A 19,197-nucleotide genomic window follows, 5' to 3' on the forward strand; every position below is an offset into this window, starting at 1 on the left:
TATCTATCTATCTATCTATCTATCTATCTATCTATCTATCTATCTATCTATCTATCTATCTATCTATCTATCTATCTATCTATCATCTACCTACTCTATATCTATCTATCTATCTATCTATCTATCTATCTATCTATCTATCTATCTATCTATCTATCTATCTATCTATCTATCTATCTGTATCTGTATATCTATATCTCTTATCTATCTGTCATCTATCATCTCTCTCGTTTTCTCTATCTCTATCTACCATCATTTATTTATTGAATTTATTTCAAATGACTGGATGGCTGACAGCCCAATAAAATTAGAAACTTTAAAAATCATTAAATATCAAATGACGGACCACTGACTCAATGACATATTTTTTTGAAAGGATCCACCCACTGGATGACACAGCCCTGAATTAGCCCCTCTCCAGGGAAGCTTCTGATTTACCAAATTCCTCCTCAAAAACAAACACCTCCCCACCCCACCCCGATAAGCAAAGAGACCAGATGTGCTGGAAAAACACACACCCACACCCACACACACACTGAGAGATAAGAAATCTTGACCAAAACTTCGGTTATCGGTTATCGGGCCCACCTTCCCCTTTTCCCCCATTTGATGTTGAGCCAGGGGGGTTAGGTTTAAAATCCTTCCACCATAAACTTTATGGAGACTTTTTACCACAGTCCATAAATTTCCACTGGAGACTGGAAAGGGGTTTACTTAAGGGGAGGGGGGCAGTTTCTGCCAATTCCCTTCTTGGGGAGGGGGCAACGAGACGTCAAACGCCAATGTCCCCCCCTGTGAGAAAAGTTTTCTGAAATGCAGAATTGGCTTTAAGCCAGCTCCAAGGAGGAGGAACTTATTCTCAGATCCAATGAGAATTGGTTCTCATGGGGGGGGGGGAAGACGGGACCAATTTGGGGCCCAATGGTGGTTATAAGCCGAGGACTGTCTGTATTGGGGGGGGTCTCTGTCCCCTTTCACTGCATCTTCCAGGATATCAAGAAAAAAAAATCACAATTACAGCTCCTCGCAATTGGGACAGCCCCCCCCAATACAGGGAATCCTCAAGTTACGACCACAGTCGACCCCAAAATTTACGTTGCTATGCATGAGATGCTGCGACCGTCGTAAATGTGAGTCAGCTGCCGAGCGTTTGAATTTTGATCACCTGACGGCGGAATTGCTGCGACGGTCGTAAGTGTGAAAAATGGCCGTAAGTGTGAAAAATGGTCCTAAGTCCTTTTTTCAGTGCCGTCGTAACTTTGAATGGTCACTAAATGAACTGTTGGAAATTGAGGATTTGACCTGTATTATAGTTTTCAAATCCGGCGAGGAACACTCTTGTTCTCCCATATTTATAGGCACAACAAGTGAGTGTGGAATTAATGGAATTAAACCGACTAAAGTTTCCTGAATTATTCCAGCAAGGTAATCTGCTTCGTGAGAAGGTAGAGAAAAAAAAAACTGAATTTCTGCTGCAGAAATTCAAAGAAGACCCAAAGAAGCTTCTGCAAAAATTCACCTACAGATCCTCCTCGACTTACAACGAGGCTGGAAAAAAATGACTTATAACTGGTCCTCAGACTTAACAACCTTTGCAGCATCCTCAGGGTTCAAGGCCTTGAAAGGAAGAGGAGGGGAAAACAAGCATGAAAATAACCAGAATGCAAAGATGTTTTCTTGGGATCAGCACATTGTAAATGTATGTGTGTGTGTGTGTGTGTGTGTGTGTGTGTGTTGTGTGTATTTTAAAATCCAAAATAATTTAAAATTTAGAAACACGACATACACCGTTTAAAATTAAAATAATAAAACAGATGAAGTATATAATGTTATATATATATATATATGATTTGTTCAGAAATAAATATATATTAAAATTTTATATATTTTATAAATAAATAAATAAAGAGAGAGAGAGAGAGAGAGAGACACTCTGTCTTATGAAACAGGCCATATTATGAAACAGGCATTATCTAAACAATATGACCTAGAAGATGCTGTACTTTTAGCATCTTTAGGATGTGCTGCACTGGACGGTTCCCGTTCCGGATCGTTAAAAGGGGACGGAGCGCTGGAAGGGGGTCTTTCGAGGTCCTCTAGTCCGACCTCCGCTCCTTCTTCGCTCCGTCCCAGGCGCTAGTGCCGAGGGAACGGGGTGGAGGGCGAGGATGATGGGTTTCCTGGCTTCAAAAGGAGTGGAAGGAGGGGGGGGGAGACAGCATGCTATGCTGGGAAGTGGGTGGGGGGGGAGATGCCCCGAGCAGACCCCCGGCTGGCTGTACGAGCTCCTCTCCTGCCGTCCCCATGGAAACCTCCAGCCCGCCCCAGGCCCCCCAACCGGTTTCTGGGTCACGGAAGCGTGTCGCCCCCGGCCGGGAGGAGGCCAGGGGGAGGCTGCGCTGGAAGAGAAGGGAGTGGCTGGATGAGGGGAGCCCCCCAGGCCTTCCCCTCGGCCCCTTTAGAAGTGGGGTGCAGCTGCAAATTGTCCCCTTTCTTCCTTCCTCCCTCCCTTTTCCATCCATCCTTCTTTCCCTCCCTCCCTCCTTCCTTCCTTCCTCTCCCTTCCTTCCTTCCTTCCTTCCTTCCTTCCTTCCTTCCTTCTCTCCCTCCCTTGCTCCCTTCCTTCCTTACCCTCTTTCCCTTTTTCTTCCTTCCTTCCTTCCTTCCTTCCTTCCTTTCTTCCTCCCTCCCTCCCTTGCTCCCTTCCTTCCTTACCCTCTTTCCCTTTTTCTTCCTTCCTTCCTTCCTTCCTTCCTTCCTTCCTTCCTTCCTTCCTTCCTTCCTTCCTCTCCCTTCCTTCCTTCTCTCCCTCCCTTGCTCCCTGCCTTTCTTACCCTCTTTCCCTTTTCCATCCATCCATCCATCCATCCTTCCCTCCCTCCTTTTTTTCTTCCTTCCCTTTCACGTTCCTTCTCTTTTCCTTCTAGTTTGCTTCTGAGCCCCGTGTGTGTGTGGGGGGGGAGGAGGGGAGATGGGGGGGGGACTGCCGAGGAATCCTGGGCTTGTGCAGAGGGTCAGCCAAGCTGCCTTCAGACTGGACAAATGTTTTTTTTTGGGGGGGGGGTAACTCAATCTGCCCCTCCAGCCAGGCTCGCTCAGTCCTGGAGATGTGATGCTTCTCCAAATCCACAAAGCCCCCTTTTCATAAAGCGAGGGGTGGGAGTGTGTGTGTGTGTGTGTGTGTGTGTGTGTGTGTGTGTAGGGTGGGGGTCTTCTTTGCTTGCTTTCTTGCAATGTCTGATTGCCAATCCTTGAGCGTCTAGCGCCCTCTGCTGGCTGCATCCAGGTCACCTAAATGCTGGATGGAAGACACAGGTAATCCTCTACTTACAACCGTTTGTTTAGTGACTGTTTGAAGTTACAAGGGCACTGGAAAAAAATGGACTTATGGCCGTTTTTCACACTTACGACCGTCGCAGCATTCCCCTGTGGTCACGGGATCAAAATTCAGACCCTTGGCAACTGACTCGTATTTGTGACGGTCGCTGCACCCCGGGGTCACGGGATCCCCTTTGGCGACCATCTGACCAGCCAAGTCAACGGGGGAAGCCGGCTTCGCTTAACAACCTCGTCCCTAACTTAAAACCGCAGTGATTCACTTAACATCCGCCGCAAGAAAAGCCAGGTAACCCAGATGCAGCCAGCAGAGGGCGCTAGGTGCTCAAGGATAACTTCAAACGGACACTAAACCGACCGTTGTAAGCCGAGGACTCCCTGTAAAGACCCCAAAAACCTGACACCCTCTGGATCATAAACTCCCCCCCTCTCCCCAAGGGGACTCACCGTCCTGAAACCCCCGTTCGAATCACCCCACGAAACCTGGAAAACCTTTCGTCAATGATCATTTATTAGATTCGTTTGCAAATGCGGCAGAGATCTCACGCTCGGCGGCTTCCCTTGGAAACAAAAAAATAGAGGGTGGGGGAGAAAAGCAGGGAGGGGGCCAAGCAGAAGGAAGGAGACGGGGGGGGAGGAGGCTTGCAACTCGTCAGTCCCCTGCATTATCCCTTCGGGGCGCACGAGAGACGGACGCCCCCGGAGGTAACGCGTTCAGACATTCGCTTCGGGGAACAGCAGGAACCCGGAGAAGATGCTATCCGACCCTTCTGTGCCCCCCAGCAGTGAGTTCTTCTCCGTCGGCTCCAGCCACACCATCTCGCCCTGGGCCACCCGGAGGACCACCCCGCCGGTGGTCACCTGAAAGGTGTTCAGGACGTAGTCGCAGAAGGTCACCACGCTCTCGCTGCTGGCGCTGCCTCGCCCCTTCTTCAGCTTCAGACACAGGTTGCCCCGGGAGGTGGCGTGGTAGGAGAAGTAGTAGATGCCCGGGATCTGGCAGATGAACTGACCGTAGCGATTGTTGTAGTGGTTCCCCACGTTGGTGATGACCCGGTCAAAGCGGACCGGTCGAGCTCGGCTCGGGGTAAAAGTGGTACCCCGCGTGGCCGAGAAAGCGGATTGGTGGGAGGTTTTGGCATCCCCGGATTCGCCCTTGGGGCCCCGGTCTCCGGCAGGCCCAGGGGGACCTTTGGCCCCGGTGGGTCCCCGGGGTCCAAATTTCCCTGGGAAACCTGGAATTCCCGGTTCGCCTGGTTCGCCAGCGTCCCGGAAGTCTTCGACTCTTCCAGGTGGGCCTAGAAAAGAGACAGGAAAAAAAAAAGACACAGGGGTGGATGGGGAAGCTTCACTGTGGGTCCTAGTGAGCACTGAGCTCCCAGCCTACCTTGCAGGGTTGTTGCTGTGGGTGCAGACTAAGGGAGTGGGTGGGGAAGAAGAACCGGAAGGGAGAATTCTTCTTCTCCTTTCTCCTTCTTTCCCATCTCCTCCTCCTCTTCCTCTATCTACTTCTCCATCTTCTTGTCCTTCTCCTTCTCCTTTTCCACCTCCATCTTTCCCTTCTCCCTCTCCTCCTCGTTTGGGACCGCCGCCAGCAATCTGCCGCCAATTACAGTGACGACACGGACCCGAATGCTAATTATGCTCGTCCTCGACATTCAATAAAACTTTATGATCAGCGGTTTGGGCGAACGGACGACAAAAGGTTTGCGGAGCTCCTGAGGTGGAGACTTTGTTCATCCCTGTTGCAGTAGACCTCCTCCAAGGCTGGACTAGATGACCCAAGCTCCCTCCCAACCTCTTCCTTCACCTGGCTTAGATGGCAAGGTCTCTGCCCACCTTAACAGGCTCCTTTAATGGACGGCCTTCGTTTGCTTACCTCTCTCTCCTTTGCTCCCATCAACTCCATCCCGGCCGTCGGAGCCCGGAGCTCCTGGCATACCGGGGGTCCCTGGGATAAGTGGGGGTCCTTCACAGCTGCTGGCCTGTGCCAACCACGCTGCAGGCAGGCAGAGCATCAGCACCCCGACCGCCACCTTGGCGCTGAGCATCCTGGACGGGCAGAGAAAGCAACAGAGCGATTAGGTGGAAGGACTTCAACTCCCAGAATGCTCAGCAATGCCCATCCTGGCCAGGGAATGCTGGGTGTCGAAGGCCACCAGCCTGGGTTTCAGTTTTCAGATGGGTGGGACTTCAGCTCCCAGAATTCCCCCGGCCAGCCATGCCAGGAGTTGAATTCTGGGAGTTTGAAGTCCATCCGTCTTAAAAGTCCCCGAGATTGAGAAACGCTGGTTTACTTCGTACCATAGTTTGCCAGTTAGGGCTGTGGGAACTCAGCCTTTGCCTTGTGTTAACCTGGGTTTAGCAAGGTCATCAGAAGCATCCTCTCCTGCTTTCCTGGAGCTTTCATTAAAATATGTTGTGGGTCCTCACAAAGGGAGGCTTTTAAAGAAGAGACTGGACAGCCCTTTGTCCGAAAAGATACAGGGTTTCCTGCTTGAGCAGGGGGGTTGGACTAGATGACCTCCGGGGTCCTTTCCAGCCCTGTTATTCAGCCCTGGTGGACACCAACAGAAACTCTCCATCATCCAGGACACGGTTGTCCCAAAGGTGTTTTTCCCCAAACTTTCTTAGTTTTTTTTATTTTTTAAAAAAATGTTTTGCTCCTTTAGCAGAGATGGCTAAACCGACTGCTTTGATCAAAGAAGGAGGGAAAAAAACACAATTATTTTTGTTTCGACTTGGAAACCGCTTCTGGACTTTGTGCTTGAGGTGGGGGGGAAAAAAGGAAACTTCGATTTTGGGTTTCACCGATTAGATAGGCTAGTTTATTCTATTATGCGATGGTAAAAAAAATATTGAGATTTGACGTTATTATCTTATTCTACCAAGGGAGCCGGAAGCCAAAGCCTTTTCGTTCTTTTCCCCCTTTTTCCTACACTTCCCCCCCCCTTTATTTTCCTGCTGTTTTCTTTGGTCTTTCTGCATTTTATATTATAAAGGAATAAAAAAAAAGATTTTTTTTAAAAAGAAAAAAAATGTTTCGCTTCTCGCCCAAGAACTGAAGAAGCTTCTCGGATGACAAACGAAATGTTTTCCAAGGGAAACCACAACAACAACAACAACAGCAACGACAACAAGAAGAAGAAAGTCTAGTTGTCTATGGAGAGTCTCCGTCATCCAGCTGGACTTTCCTGTTTTTCTTTTGAAGTCGTTTCGCTTCTGATCCCAGAAGCTTCTTCAGCTCTGACTGGACGGTGGGGGAGTGGAAGGATTGTTACGTTGCGCCCTGCGTTTGTGAAGGGGTTGTTTTGTTTCCCCCAAGGGACAGCTCTGCACAGGGCTCCCTGCACTGTGCTGTCTGCGAGGAGTATAAATCCTTCCCTTCCCCACCATCCGAAGAAGCCGAAGAAGCTTCTCGGATGAGTAGCGAAACCTCTTCAAAGAAAAAACAAGAAAGTCCAGTTGCGTCTTGAAAAAAGGCACCTGTTGGGACAACCTGTTGGGTCCTTTTGTAGACCCCCCCCAAGAATCTGCGATTCACCACCGACATAAACACACACACAAAACACACACATCTTGCAAAGGTGCTGAGCTCCACAGCCAAAATCTCCCCCTCCCTACCAAAAAGTCATTTTCTTACCTGGCCCTTTTTTCTGTGCCCTCAAGCTAGCAAGTCTTAGCCCGTTGTCGGTCCGTCCTGTCCGGTGCTGTTGGAAAAGTCAAAAGAGATTTGTCGGATGGGACAGGCGTGTGTGTGTGTGTGTGTGCACACACACCTCTGGGCTTCAGGCTGCTGACCTCCGCCCCCCCCCCTGCTACTTCCTCCACGTTGTGTTTGCCACAACGAGGAAACTGGCCCAAGCTTCTGCTTTCTGCTGGGTGACACCCCCCCCCTGTCCCTGTACCCTCATCCGCCTTGCCAGCAGTTTCACATCCATCCTTCTCACGGGTGGGGTGGGGGGGGGGCAAGCAGGATGCGTCTCGGGGTCTTTTCTGCGAACTCTGCAAAATAAAAAAAAAAGAGAACGGAAGAGGATTGCTGGGTGCCTGGTGGTTTTTGTGGTTTTGGGTCTTGTTCTCTCTTTTCTCTGGCTCCCCGGGTGGGGGGACGGGACGGGGGGGGGGGAAAGCATTTTGCAATCCGAACCCTGTCTTTGCCATCTCTCAGGAGTTTAATTTTGCTTGGTGTGCAAAGCCCAAAGGTTCCCAGCCAGTCAAAGGGAGGCTGAGGGCGACAACTGCAAAACAGTGGGAGGAAAAGAAAGAAAGAAAAGAAAGAAAGAAAGAAAGAAAGGAAGGAAGGAAGGAAGGAAGGAAGGAAGGAAGGAAGGAAGGAAGGAAGGAAGGAAAGGAAGGAAGGAAGGAAGGAAGGAAGATATGATAAATTGATAGATATAGATGATGGATAGATAGATATAGATGGTGGGTGGATGGGTAGATAGATATAAAGACAAATAGATATAGAGAAATGATGATGATGATAGATAGATAGATAGATAGATAGATAGATAGATAGATAGATAGATAGATAGATAGATAGATAGATAGATGGAGAGATGATAGATGGATGGATGGATGGATGGATAGATGGATGGATGGATGGATAGATAGATAGATAGATAGATAGAGACAGATTAGATAGAGACAGACAGACAGACAGATAGATGATAGATTAGATAAATAATAGAGATAGATAGATAGATAGATAGATAGATAGATAGATAGATAGATAGATAGATAGATAGATAGATAGATAGATAGATAGATAGAGACAGATAGAGACAGACAGACAGACAGATAGATAGATAGGGATGATCTTGATATATATATATATATGTATGTGTCTGTGTGTGTATATAATTTTGTGGATTTTATATGTTTTAGCCTTTAAAAGTTTTGTATTCCAGTCTTCTTATGCTGGTCTCTGATTATAATAAATATTTGATTGCTTGATTGGCTGATTTGAGCTTCTATGTTATTCAGCTCTGAACCAAAATTAATCAACTTCAGAAACCAGCTCAAGAGTTCCTGAATTTAATGGGATGAGAAATTGCCATTCCGTCAGAGTTCTTCGTTGATCGGGGTGCAAAATCAGGTGCCTCTTAAGAGGGGCTGAACCCAAGAGAGAGAACTTAGGGTTCAATTTTTGAATGGTTTATCCTTAAACCATCCAGGTCACCCAAGCGAGTCATTTATTTCATTTATTCATACACTGTGTATACTGTATATTTGCATAATGTAACGCCCTAAATCGCTGTTTCTCAACCTTGGCAAGTTTAAGCAGGGTGGACTTCAACTCCCAGAATCCCCCAGCCATTCTTTGGGCAACCTTTTAAAGATGGGTGGACTTCAACTCCCAGAATGCCCCAGCCATTCTTTTGGCAACATTTTAAAGAGGGTGGACTTCAACTCCCAGAATCCCCCAGCCATTCTTTTAGCAACCTTTTAAAGATGGGTGGACTCCAATTCCCAGAATCCCCCAGCCATTCTCTGGGCAACCTTTTAAAGATGGCTGGACTTCAACTCCCAGAATCCCCCCCAGCCAGCATAGCTTGGCAATTCTGGGAGTTGAAGCCCACCCATCTTAAACTGGGCAACGTCGAGACGCGTCCCGCGGGAAGCGATTGTGGACGAGCAAATCAAAGACCGCTTGACTGTTTTTTTGTTTTGTTTTGTCATCAATCACAGTTACAAACTCTTTATTTTATTTTATTTTATTTGCAATAAAGCGGAAGCAACCTGGAACGACAGCAAAGCGAGGGGAGATCCAGAAGGAGCCCCCTTGCAGGCTCACAAGCCAAGGTGGCTATCCCGTGGAAGTTATTCGGGAAAAAGCAGAAAGCCGGAGAAGACGCTGTCGGCCCCCGCCATGCCAACCATGCCGTTGTAGTCGTTGACCGCCAGCCAGACCTGGCCGCCGGCTTGCAGTTGGAGCAGGACCCCTCCGGAGCTGACCTGCTTGGGGTTGGAGAGGTGGTCGCAAAAGCTGGCCATCTTTTCCCGGTTCCGATACAGGTTGACGCAGAGGTTGGACGTCAAGGAGGTGTGGAAGACGAAGTAGTAGACGCCCGGGATGCGGCAGGTGAACTTGCCCGTGGTGGTGTCGTAATCGTGGTAGGTGTTGGTGATGTTGCCGTGGAAGACCACCGGGGCGTTCTTCACCGGATGCGCGTGGGTCTGGCGCCTGACCGAGAAGGCCGACTGGTACATGAGCTTGTGGCCGCCAGGATCTCCGGTCTTACCTCGTTCGCCTTTGGGGCCGACGTCTCCCAGGACGCCGGGAGCTCCCCGAGGTCCACTTTTCCCGGCCAGACCAGGACTACCGGGAGAGCCTGTTTCTCCTCTGGGTCCGTGGCTTCCAGGAAGGGCTGGAGGGCCTAGTGATCGGAGACAAGGTGAGTGGGAAGCAAGGAGAACATCGCCCAGCTAATCTGCAACTTACTACCGTAACAGAGTTGGAAGGTCAAGCAGACCTTATACCCTTCCAGACAAACGGCTGCCCAGTCTCTTCTTGAAAGACTCCACTCACCATTTCTGGTGGCAAGGAGTTCCACTGTTTAATGATTCTCACTGTCAGGAAATTTCTCCTTAGTTCCAGCTTGCTTCTCTCCTTGATTAGTTCCCATCTGTTGTTCGTCGTCTTGCCTTCAGGCGCCTTGGAGGATAGGTGGGACCCCCCTCCCCTTTTCTCTGGGGCAGCCCCTTAGAGATTGGGTTTGGGGTTTATTTATCTGAAATTCACTTCTGTCCCTTGTTTTTCCACCTAGTTCCCCCTTATTTTTCCTTTAAGCATACACATTCATAATAAACAGCCATGTGAGGATCCAGCCAGACTTGGCAGGTTCACCCAGATTATTATTATTATTATTATTATTATTATTATTATTATTATTATTATTATTATTATTATTATTATTATTATTATTATTATTATTATTATTATTATTATTATTATTATTATTATTATTATTATTATTAGAATTTATATACCGCCCTATCTCCCTTACGGGACTCAGGGCGGTGAACAGGCGATAATAAAAACCACGATAAATATACATGGTTAAATATAGATGGTTAAAACGAGGAGGGGGGCAAACAGGAGCTACTAACCTGGTTCTCCTTTGGATCCCTTATATCCATCTCGGCCATCCCTCCCTGGAGGTCCCGGGACTCCGGGGAGACCCGGTGCCCCGTAGACATAACTTAGAGGATCTGCTGCGCAGGAGAGATCTCCCAGGATCAAAAGGAGGGAGATCCAGACCAGCATCCGCACCCAGGTCCTGTCCATCCTGCAGGGAAGACAGAATCAAGCCATGTTTTGTTTTGTTTTGGTTTTTTTGCAAAGTTGGCCATTTTAAGATGTGTGGACTTCGACTCGCAGAATTCCCAACCGGCAAGTCCCAGAATTCTTTCGCTAGCATGCCGACCACGGAATTCTGGGAGCTGAAGTCCACACATCTTAAAATTGCTAAGGTTGAGAAACATGAGCAAAGGAAAGCTCTGAACTGGGGTCATAATGACACAGAGTGTTGGTTAAGAACTTAATACTAGTAATAGTAATAATAATAGTAATAATAATAATCATGGAAAAAGAGGGAAATGGAAAGGAAAGGAAAGAGAATGAAAGGAAAGGAAAGAGAATGAAAGGGAAGGGAAGGGAAGGGAAGGGAAGGGAAGAGAATAATAATAGTAATAATAATAACAACAATAATAATAATGGAAAAAGGAAAATGGAAAGGAAAGAGAATGAAAGGAAAGGAAAGAGAATGAATGGAAAGGAAAGAGAATGAAAGGAAAGGAAAGAGAATGAATGGAAAGGAAAGAGAATGAAAGGAAAGGAAAGGAAAGAGAATGAAAGGAAAGTGAAGGGAAGGGAAGAGAATAATAATAGTAATAATAATAACAATAATAATGGAAAAAGGAAAATGGAAAGGAAAGAGAATGAAAGGAAAGGAGAGGAGAAGAGAGGAGATTGGAACAACCTGATTTTTCTCCCTCAAACCTCAATCCTTCTGCCTTACAGGGGATTATAAATGCTTTTCTCAAGAATAAATTAATTTCTCAGCTGATCTGCCAATCGCTGCCTCCCCTCTTCCAAATTCGGCTGGGCTCCTCCAGATTTTTGAGAGCAACCAATGGCCGTGTCTTCCCCGGGGAGAAAGATTTACTTCCTGAACCTTTGAAAAAAGACAAAGACAATTCCGTGGGGAGGGTCTCTTACCTCTCAGGGACTCGGCGGGATCCTAGCAGATCCTGCAAGCAACAGGAATTAAGCAGTGGCCGGCTAGTTGAGGGCAGAAGAATCGTCTTGCAGCAGCATCAGACTTCATGAGGAAGTTGGTGGTCCCAAAAGAAAAAAAATAAAAAAAAATAAGGAACTAGTCCACCTCGTGTGTTGTGCTTCTCTTTTGAATCTAAAACCTCAGCGTCAACACTTTTGCTGTTTTGTAACCCGTTAATTTCAATCTCCCCTTCGCCAGGGATGAATAAGGAGAGATTTAGCTGAAAATCCAAATTCAGCAATGAAAACTACTCACTAAGTGGCCTACCTCCTAGGATTGTTGTGAAAGTATAGGCAGGGTGTCCTTGCTTGAGCAAGGGGTTGGACTAGAAGACCTCCAAGGTCCCTTCCAGCTCTATCCTCATTGATTGATTGATTGAAATGGTCTAGGGTCTCCTGCTTGAGGAGGGGGGTGGACTAGAAGACCTCCAAGGCCCCTTCCAGCTCTATCCTCATTGATTGATTGATTGAAATGGTCTAGGGTCTCCTGCTTGAGCACGGGGTTGGACTAGAAGACCTCCAAGGTCCCTTCCAGCTCTATCCTCATTGATTGATTGATTGAAATGGTCTAGGGCCTCCTGCTTGAGCACGGGGTTGGACTAGAAGACCTCCAAGGTCCCATCCAGCCCTAGGATTCTATGTTCAAAGATGAAATGGGAGTGTCAGGGAATGTCCTGGCCCCACGAGGAAGAGCAGAATTACATAGAATCACAGGCCTGGAAGGGACCTTAGAGGTCTTCTAGTCCAACCCCCTGGTCCAAGGCAGGAGACCTTATATACCATCCCAGATAAATGGTTGTCCAATCTTTTTTTTTTTTTAAAAAAAATCCTCCAGCGATTAAGCACCCACAATTTCTGGTGGCAAGTCGTTCCACTGGTTAATTGTCCTAACTGTCAGGAAATTTCTCCTAGGTTGCTCCGAAAGGCAAGCATGTTCCATTAATTAGTCAGCCATAAATATAATTAAAGCAATCCGTAACACATCCGTGCTTCCAAGTCAGAACTGATGGTCAGGAAGCCAATAATTTAAATTATTTTAATTATAAGATTATTATGGAGAGATTGTTATAGGCACGATGGGTGAAATTCACAGGTCTTGTTGAGAGGGATGAATTAGCTTTTCTGATTAGAGAGATTGTCTTCATTGAACAGAATAATGGAATAACGGAGCTGGAGGGGACCTTGGAGGTCATCTAGTCCAACCCCCTGCTCAAGCAGGAGACAACTGGCTGTCCAATCTCTTTTTGAAAACCTTCATTGATGGGAGTATTTATTGATGGCTGTGACAGGCATTTTCCGTAAATGTCTCTAATTGATTGATTTCAGGCATGTGTTTTTCCAGGAAAAAAATTCCGAAAAATGGAATGTTCAAAATCCGAAAAATGGAAGGGTTGGAAGGGAGCTTGAAGGTCACCTAGTCCACCCCATCCCTGCCATTATTACAGCATCCCTGATGGAGATAGCTTTTGCCATCAGGACCTTTGATCTGATCTCTCCTCCTTTTATATTCATTTCATAGAATGGGAGACTGGCTGAGCGTCAGGGACCTTGGTGGTCATCCAGTCTAACCCCATGCAGGAATTCGAATTAGGTTATTAAAATCTGGGATGGTAAGATTGGAAGGGACGTGGCGGGGGTGTCATCTAATCCAGTGCTCCCCAAACTTTTTCCTTCTTAGAAAAAAAATTATCGACCTTGTAAGACCCGGCTGTACGCTCCTTCCTTCAGCATCGTCATAACTTTGGACCGACGGTCTGAACTCGGAAGTACAATGTTAATTTCACTGTATTCGTAATTTTATGGATCAGTGGCACGGTGTGCTTTTAAAATAATTCACCCTTCTGGGGTTTTTATATTTTCATACACGTATTATATGTTGTGTCTGAGAATTTCATGCACCAGGCTGCATTTTCTTGATGCCGTACAAAAAAAAAAAAATAAACTTATGTCTAGGTGTATTTAACCATGTTGTATTCTGTTCTGTTCTAAATAACAATTGCAGTTCTCTCCTTTCTTCCTTCCCTCCCTTTTTTCCTTCCTGCCTTCCTTCCCTCCTTTTTCCTTCCTTTCTTCCTTCCCTCCCTTCCTCCCTTTTTCCCTCCCTTCCTCCCTCCCATTTTTCCTTCCTTTGTTCCTTCCCTCCCTCCATTTTTTCCTCTCCCTTCCTCCCATTTTTCCTTCCTTTCTTCCTTTGTTCCTTCCTTCCCTCCCTTCCTCCTTCCCTCCCTCCCTTCCTTTTCTCCTTCCCTCCCTCCTTTTCTTCCTTTCTTTCTCTTTCTTTCTTTCTTTCTTTTTCTTTCTTTCCTTTCTTTCTCTTTCTCTCTTCTTTCTTTCTTTTTCTTTTTCTTTCTTTCTTCTTTCTTTCTCTTTTTCTTTCTTTCTTTCTTTTTTCTTTTTCTCTTTCTTTCTTTCTTTCTTTCTTTCTTTTTTCTTTTTCTTTCTCTTTCTTTCTTTCTTTCTTTCTTTCTTTTTTCTCCCCCTCCCCTTAAGCCCCTCTCCCACACGGGGCAAGGCCCACCACCCTGAATTCATCAGACGACGTTTGACCTTGAGAAGAGTTTTATTTGGCGGCAGCTAGCAGGGGACCCTGTCTCTCAACCAACAAAGTCCAGACAGACCCCTGTCGGTCAGGCCCAGGCCTCCCTCGCAGGGGCAGCGTTGCCAAGCGAAGCATTGCATTCAGCCAAAGGGGGGCATCCCGAGCAGGTGGGGGGTCGAGGCCCGAAACCCCGAGCTGGGTCAAGCCTTGGTGGGGAACAAGAGGAAGCCGCTGAAGACGCTGTCGGCCTCCGAGCCCTTGTAGACGCTGGCCCCGCCCGGGGGGTCGCTGTCCAGCCACACCTGGTCCCCTTGGGCCAGCTGCAGGACGCTGCCCCCCGAGTTGACCTGCAGCAGCCCCTGGCTCTGGTCGCAGAAGGTGGCCACCGCGCTGTCCCGCTGCATCAGGTCCAGGCAGAGGCTTCCCTTGGAGACTACCTGGAAGGTGAAGTAGTAGTAGCCAGGGACCCTGCAGGTGAACTTCCCTGTCTGGGTGCTGTAGGCGTTGTCCTGGTTGGTGATGCTGTGGTCGAAGACCACGGTTTTGGGGGACAGCCCGGGAGAGGGGTCCTTGCGGGAAGCCGAGAAGGCCGTCTTGGGCTGATCCTGGACGTTGCCCACTTGGCCCTTGAGGCCCCGATCCCCTACCGGCCCAGGGGGGCCCATGAGGCCATCCGGCCCTCGGAAACCTTGGTCGCCTGGTTGCCCCGAAGGGCCGGGCTCCCCCGGTTCGCCTTTCGGGCCCCGGATTCCGGTGCTCTGGGTCCCCATCCCTGGAAGGAAAGAAGAGAGGGAAAAATTGGGGGGGGGAAAGAAGGGTCCCCGGGAGGTCTTCTAGTCCAACCCCCTGCTCGAGCAGGGTTCAAGGGGCGACGGAATTGATTGGGAGGAAGCCAATAATTTAAATTATTTTGAGGTAAGATTATTATGGAGATTAGGTGTGGATTCCAGGATGGAGATGGGGTTTGGGACTCCAGCCCCCCCCCCGTTGAAAGAAAGGGGCCGTGCCCCCCCAATAGTAGCAAGGTCCCTTCCAACTCTGTTATTCTATTCTATTCTATTCTATTCTATTCTATTCTATTCTATTCTATTCTATTCTATTCTATTCTTTATTATTTCTATTCTATTCTATTCTATTCATTTATTATTTCTATTGTATTGTATTGTACTGTATTGTATTGTATTCTATGCTGTTGTTTATTATGTCTATTGTATTATATTGTATTGTACTGTACTGTATTCTATTCTATTATTATTTCTATTGTATTGTACTGTATTGTATTGTATTCTATTGTTTATTATGTCTATTGTATTGTATTTATTGTATTGTACTGTACTGTACTGTACTGTACTGTACTGTCCCCTATTCTATTCTATTCTATTCTATTCTATTCTATTCTATTCTATTCTATTCTATTCTATTCTTTATTATTTCTATTCTATTCTATTCGTTTATTGTATTGTATTGTATTGTACTGTATTCTATTCTATTCTATTGTTTATTATATCTATTGTATTGTATTGTATTGTATTGTATTGTATTGTACTGTACTGTACTGTATTCTATTCTATTCTATTCTATTCTATTCTATTCTATTCTATTCTATTCTATTCTATTCTATTCTAAACTTGAATACCTATAGCAAACTGGTCATTCTTAATTTATTTTTCTTTTTTAGTTTTTGCTTTTTGCTTTTTGCTTTTTTGCATTTTTGCTTCCCTGTTTTTGCTTTGCTTTCCTTTGCTTCATTCTTGGCTACCTGCTGGCAATTATTACTATTATTATTATTACTATTATTATTACTATTATTATTACTATTATTATTATTATTATTATTATTATTTACCTGGTGCACCCATGTCTCCTTTTTTGCCCGACCTTCCATTCCTCCCTGGGGCTCCTGGGTGCCCGTCTCTGCCCTGGGGTGCTTGGCAGACGTTCTGCTGGGCAGCCACCACATCCAGCATCACGATCAACACCGCGACGGCCAACCACGGGCGGCTTGCCATCTTGACTCTGTGGCCACGAGCAGAAAAGAGGGTGAGAGACCCTCGTTTTCCCCCCCCCCTCTCTTTTTCTCCTACTTGGGGAGGGGGAAGGAATTGCCCACCGCCCAGAAGTTTCTTCACGCTCTGCAAGCCACGGAACCATTCTCAAGGCTTCCATTTGCGAAGCCAGGCTGTTTATTTTCTCACAAACCACTTTGAGTTACAACTGTTGGGAAGAAGACTAGAAATGAAACTCCATTTTGTCCGGAATGGTCTAGTCGGGTCTCCTGCTTGAGCAGGGGGTCGGGCTGGATGACCTCAGAGGTCCCTTCCAAACTCTGTCGTTCTCTCCGTTATTCTGTCATTCTCTCATTCTATCTATTATTCCGTCATTCTGTCTGTCATTCTGTCATTCTGTCTGTCATTTCTGTCATTCTGTCCGAAAGGGTCTCCTTTCTGGGAGTTGAAGACCACCCATCCTAAAGTCATCAAGGCTGAGAGACCCTGTTCCTGGACCCGGCTGGGCAGAAAATCCAGGAGAACCTCAACAGCTTTCCTACAGATGGACCTCCACGGCAACCCTCTCTTCCAACCAACCATCTGGTGAACAAGAAGGAGTGTCCATCAGAACAGGCCAAAAGGGGCAAAGCTGGGGAATAAAGCCGACATTGAATTGAAGTCTCTTCTGGAAGGAGACTCCAAAATACCACTTACCTCCTTGGAAAAAAAAGACGATCCAGACCAGATTTCTGGGGAGAAATGTCTCCCTTTGTTGAACGCAGGAACGGACAACCGGATGGAGGAGAGTCCCAGATGGCTGAGCTTGGCTGAGTAAGAAAACTCAAAGTTTCTCTTCCTCCTTTCCCCTTTCAATTGCTTCCTCTTGCTCGCAGCCCCCACTGGCCACAGACGAATTGGGTCCATCGCCTTCTCCTTCCACGGAGAAGGGGAACTCATCAAATTTGCAGACGACACACAAGAGCGCGAAAAACAGGCTACTGACTTATGACCCGGCATGGTTGTTATTTCTGCAATGTTAGCAAAATAAGATGGAGAGGTTTCCACCTAATTCTGTACACATCGATAGTGTTGAGAATTGTAATTGTTTGATGAGAGGAAAAGGGGAAAACATAGGGGGGGGGAAAGGAAGATCAAGGAAAAAAAACACCCGATTGTGCAGTGCTGAGTAGATTCATACTGAAGAAGTTAACGTTAAATACGTGAACCCAGACCACAGGTTGTTTACTAAGCTTGAAAGACTGTAATTAAAAAAATAATAATAAAACACACACACACACATATATATTTCAAAATTTGGATTGCTAACAAAGAATTAAGGGAGAACTGGAATAGCCATTTCGAACTTTTTAGTTCTTTTCAACCAGACATACCCTTCTGAGATTCCAACCTGGGCTGTCTGCATGTTAGGCAGATGTATTAACCTCTAGGCCACAGGCTCTTTCTCACTTTGTCAAGATAATATATATATATAAATTTGCAGACGACACCAGGTTGGGGTGAATAGCCCGTATTTTGGGACATAGGTTCAAAAGCCAGAAGGACGTTGACAAACTTGAGCATTGGGCCCTATCTAACAGTTTGCAGTTCAGTGGTGAGAAAAATAAAGTTTTGCACTTAGGCAGGAAAAACCAAATGCACAGGTATGGAAGAGGTGGGACCTGGCTCAATAGCAGTAACTGTGAGAGGGATCTGGGATTAAATAGGAGCCAGCCGCGTGCTGCAGCTGCCAAAAAGGCCAACGCAATCCTAAATTGCATCAACAGAGGGATAGAATGAAGATCATGTGACGTGTTAATGCCACTTTATAATGCCTTGGTAAGACCAGACTTGGAATAATGGATCCAGTTTTGGTCACCACGATGTAAAAAAAGTCGTCGAGATTCTAGAAAGAGTGGAGAGAAGAGCAACAAAGATGATCAGGGGGCTGGAGGCTAAAACATGTAAAGAACGGTTGCAGGAATTGGGGATGGCTGGTTTAATGAAAAGAAGGATTAAGGGGAACATGCAAGCAGTCTCCCAATATTGGAGGGGCTGCCACAAAAAAGAGGGGGGTCCACCTGTTCTCCAAAGCACCTGAAGGCAGGACAAGAAGCAACGGACGGAAATTAAGCAAGGAGAGAAGCAACCTAGAACTAAGGAGGAATTTCCTGACAGTGAGGACAATTAACCAGTGGAACTGCTTGCCTCCAGAAGTTGTGGGTGCTCCATCATTGGAGGCTTTGAAGAAGAGATTGGACAATCATTTGTCTGAAATGGTCTAGGGTCTCCTACCTGAGCAGGGGGTTAGACTAGAAGACCTCCCAGGTCCCCTCCAGCCTTATGGTTCTATGTTCTTACAATAAAGTAGAACTAACTTATCTGCTCATGTTTCCTGTCCAGTGTATCAGATATGTCTGCCATGTTGTAAGTCTAGAGATGCAACTATCCTCCTCATCCTTTACAGCCTAATACACGAGGGGGGGGGTCTCTTCTGAGCCCACTCTTTAGCTGAGGGCTACACAGTCTCTTATCTTGTAAAACATTACATGAACAGAATCTCGCAAGTCTTATTTTGATCGCTTAATGACCTGGCCAAGTTATAAAAGTCCTGCACCTAGGAACTACTGGCAAGGCCAAACCACGATGGAAAACATCTTGCTGAGCGAAGCTGATTTTCATCCCCATTGTTATTATTTATTGACTGTCTTCTGACCAGCTTTGGTGAGGCAACAGTGAAAGGAACAAAAAGCCTTCTGCTTTTCGGCTGGGAAACAAGATCCTTCCTTTTTTTTTTTTTCCTGATCCAGCCAATTTTCATCACTCTGCAATTTTTTGATTTCGTGCAATGCAACCAGAGATAAATTTAAAGTACCCGACAGTTTCGGGGAATTTTTTTTTTAAAAAAGGAAGAGGACATTTTTTTTGGGTGGGGGGGAGGACTGCCCTGCATTTGCCCTTCCAGTTTTGTAGGGGGGGGGTGTCAAACCACTAGGCTGCATTGGCAAAATCAGCTTTGGTGGCGTTGTGTAAAGAGGAAACCGGCTGGCACT

General features: G+C 46.5%; 3 protein-coding genes across 4 annotated transcripts; all 3 read right to left on the bottom strand.

The window, feature by feature from the left end:
* Positions 1 to 3,825: 3,825 nt before the first annotated feature.
* Positions 3,826 to 7,090, bottom strand: C1QB (complement C1q B chain). The gene is made up of 3 exons (XM_015812752.2): positions 6,980 to 7,090; positions 5,216 to 5,388; positions 3,826 to 4,634 (listed from the first exon to the last, which is right to left on the bottom strand). The coding sequence occupies exons 2-3, from the start codon at positions 5,385 to 5,387 to the stop codon at positions 4,051 to 4,053; spliced, it is 756 nt and encodes a 251-aa protein (XP_015668238.1). The 5' UTR covers position 5,388; positions 6,980 to 7,090; the 3' UTR covers positions 3,826 to 4,050.
* A 1,940-nt stretch (positions 7,091 to 9,030) lies between these two features.
* On the bottom strand, positions 9,031 to 11,670 carry C1QC (complement C1q C chain). Of its 2 annotated transcripts, none has more exons than XM_015812753.1 (3): positions 11,561 to 11,670; positions 10,450 to 10,628; positions 9,031 to 9,716 (listed from the first exon to the last, which is right to left on the bottom strand). In XM_015812753.1, exons 2-3 carry the CDS (start codon positions 10,625 to 10,627, stop codon positions 9,160 to 9,162), a joined length of 735 nt encoding a protein of 244 aa, XP_015668239.1. In that variant the 5' UTR covers position 10,628; positions 11,561 to 11,670; the 3' UTR covers positions 9,031 to 9,159. The 2 variants fall into 2 exon arrangements, with proteins under 2 accessions (XP_015668239.1, XP_015668240.1); XM_015812754.1 differs by lacking the exon at positions 11,561 to 11,670 and adding an exon at positions 11,322 to 11,405.
* A 2,491-nt stretch (positions 11,671 to 14,161) lies between these two features.
* Positions 14,162 to 16,190, bottom strand: C1QA (complement C1q A chain). The gene is made up of 2 exons (XM_015812755.1): positions 16,006 to 16,190; positions 14,162 to 14,931 (listed from the first exon to the last, which is right to left on the bottom strand). Exons 1-2 carry the CDS (start codon positions 16,166 to 16,168, stop codon positions 14,360 to 14,362), a joined length of 735 nt encoding a protein of 244 aa, XP_015668241.1. The 5' UTR covers positions 16,169 to 16,190; the 3' UTR covers positions 14,162 to 14,359.
* Between the last annotated feature and the right edge of the window lie 3,007 nt (positions 16,191 to 19,197).

This window comes from Protobothrops mucrosquamatus, unplaced genomic scaffold (genome assembly GCF_001527695.2).
Source record: "Protobothrops mucrosquamatus isolate PMUCROS unplaced genomic scaffold, P.Mucros_1.0 scaffold109, whole genome shotgun sequence".
Classification (NCBI taxonomy): Eukaryota; Metazoa; Chordata; class Lepidosauria; order Squamata; family Viperidae; genus Protobothrops; species Protobothrops mucrosquamatus.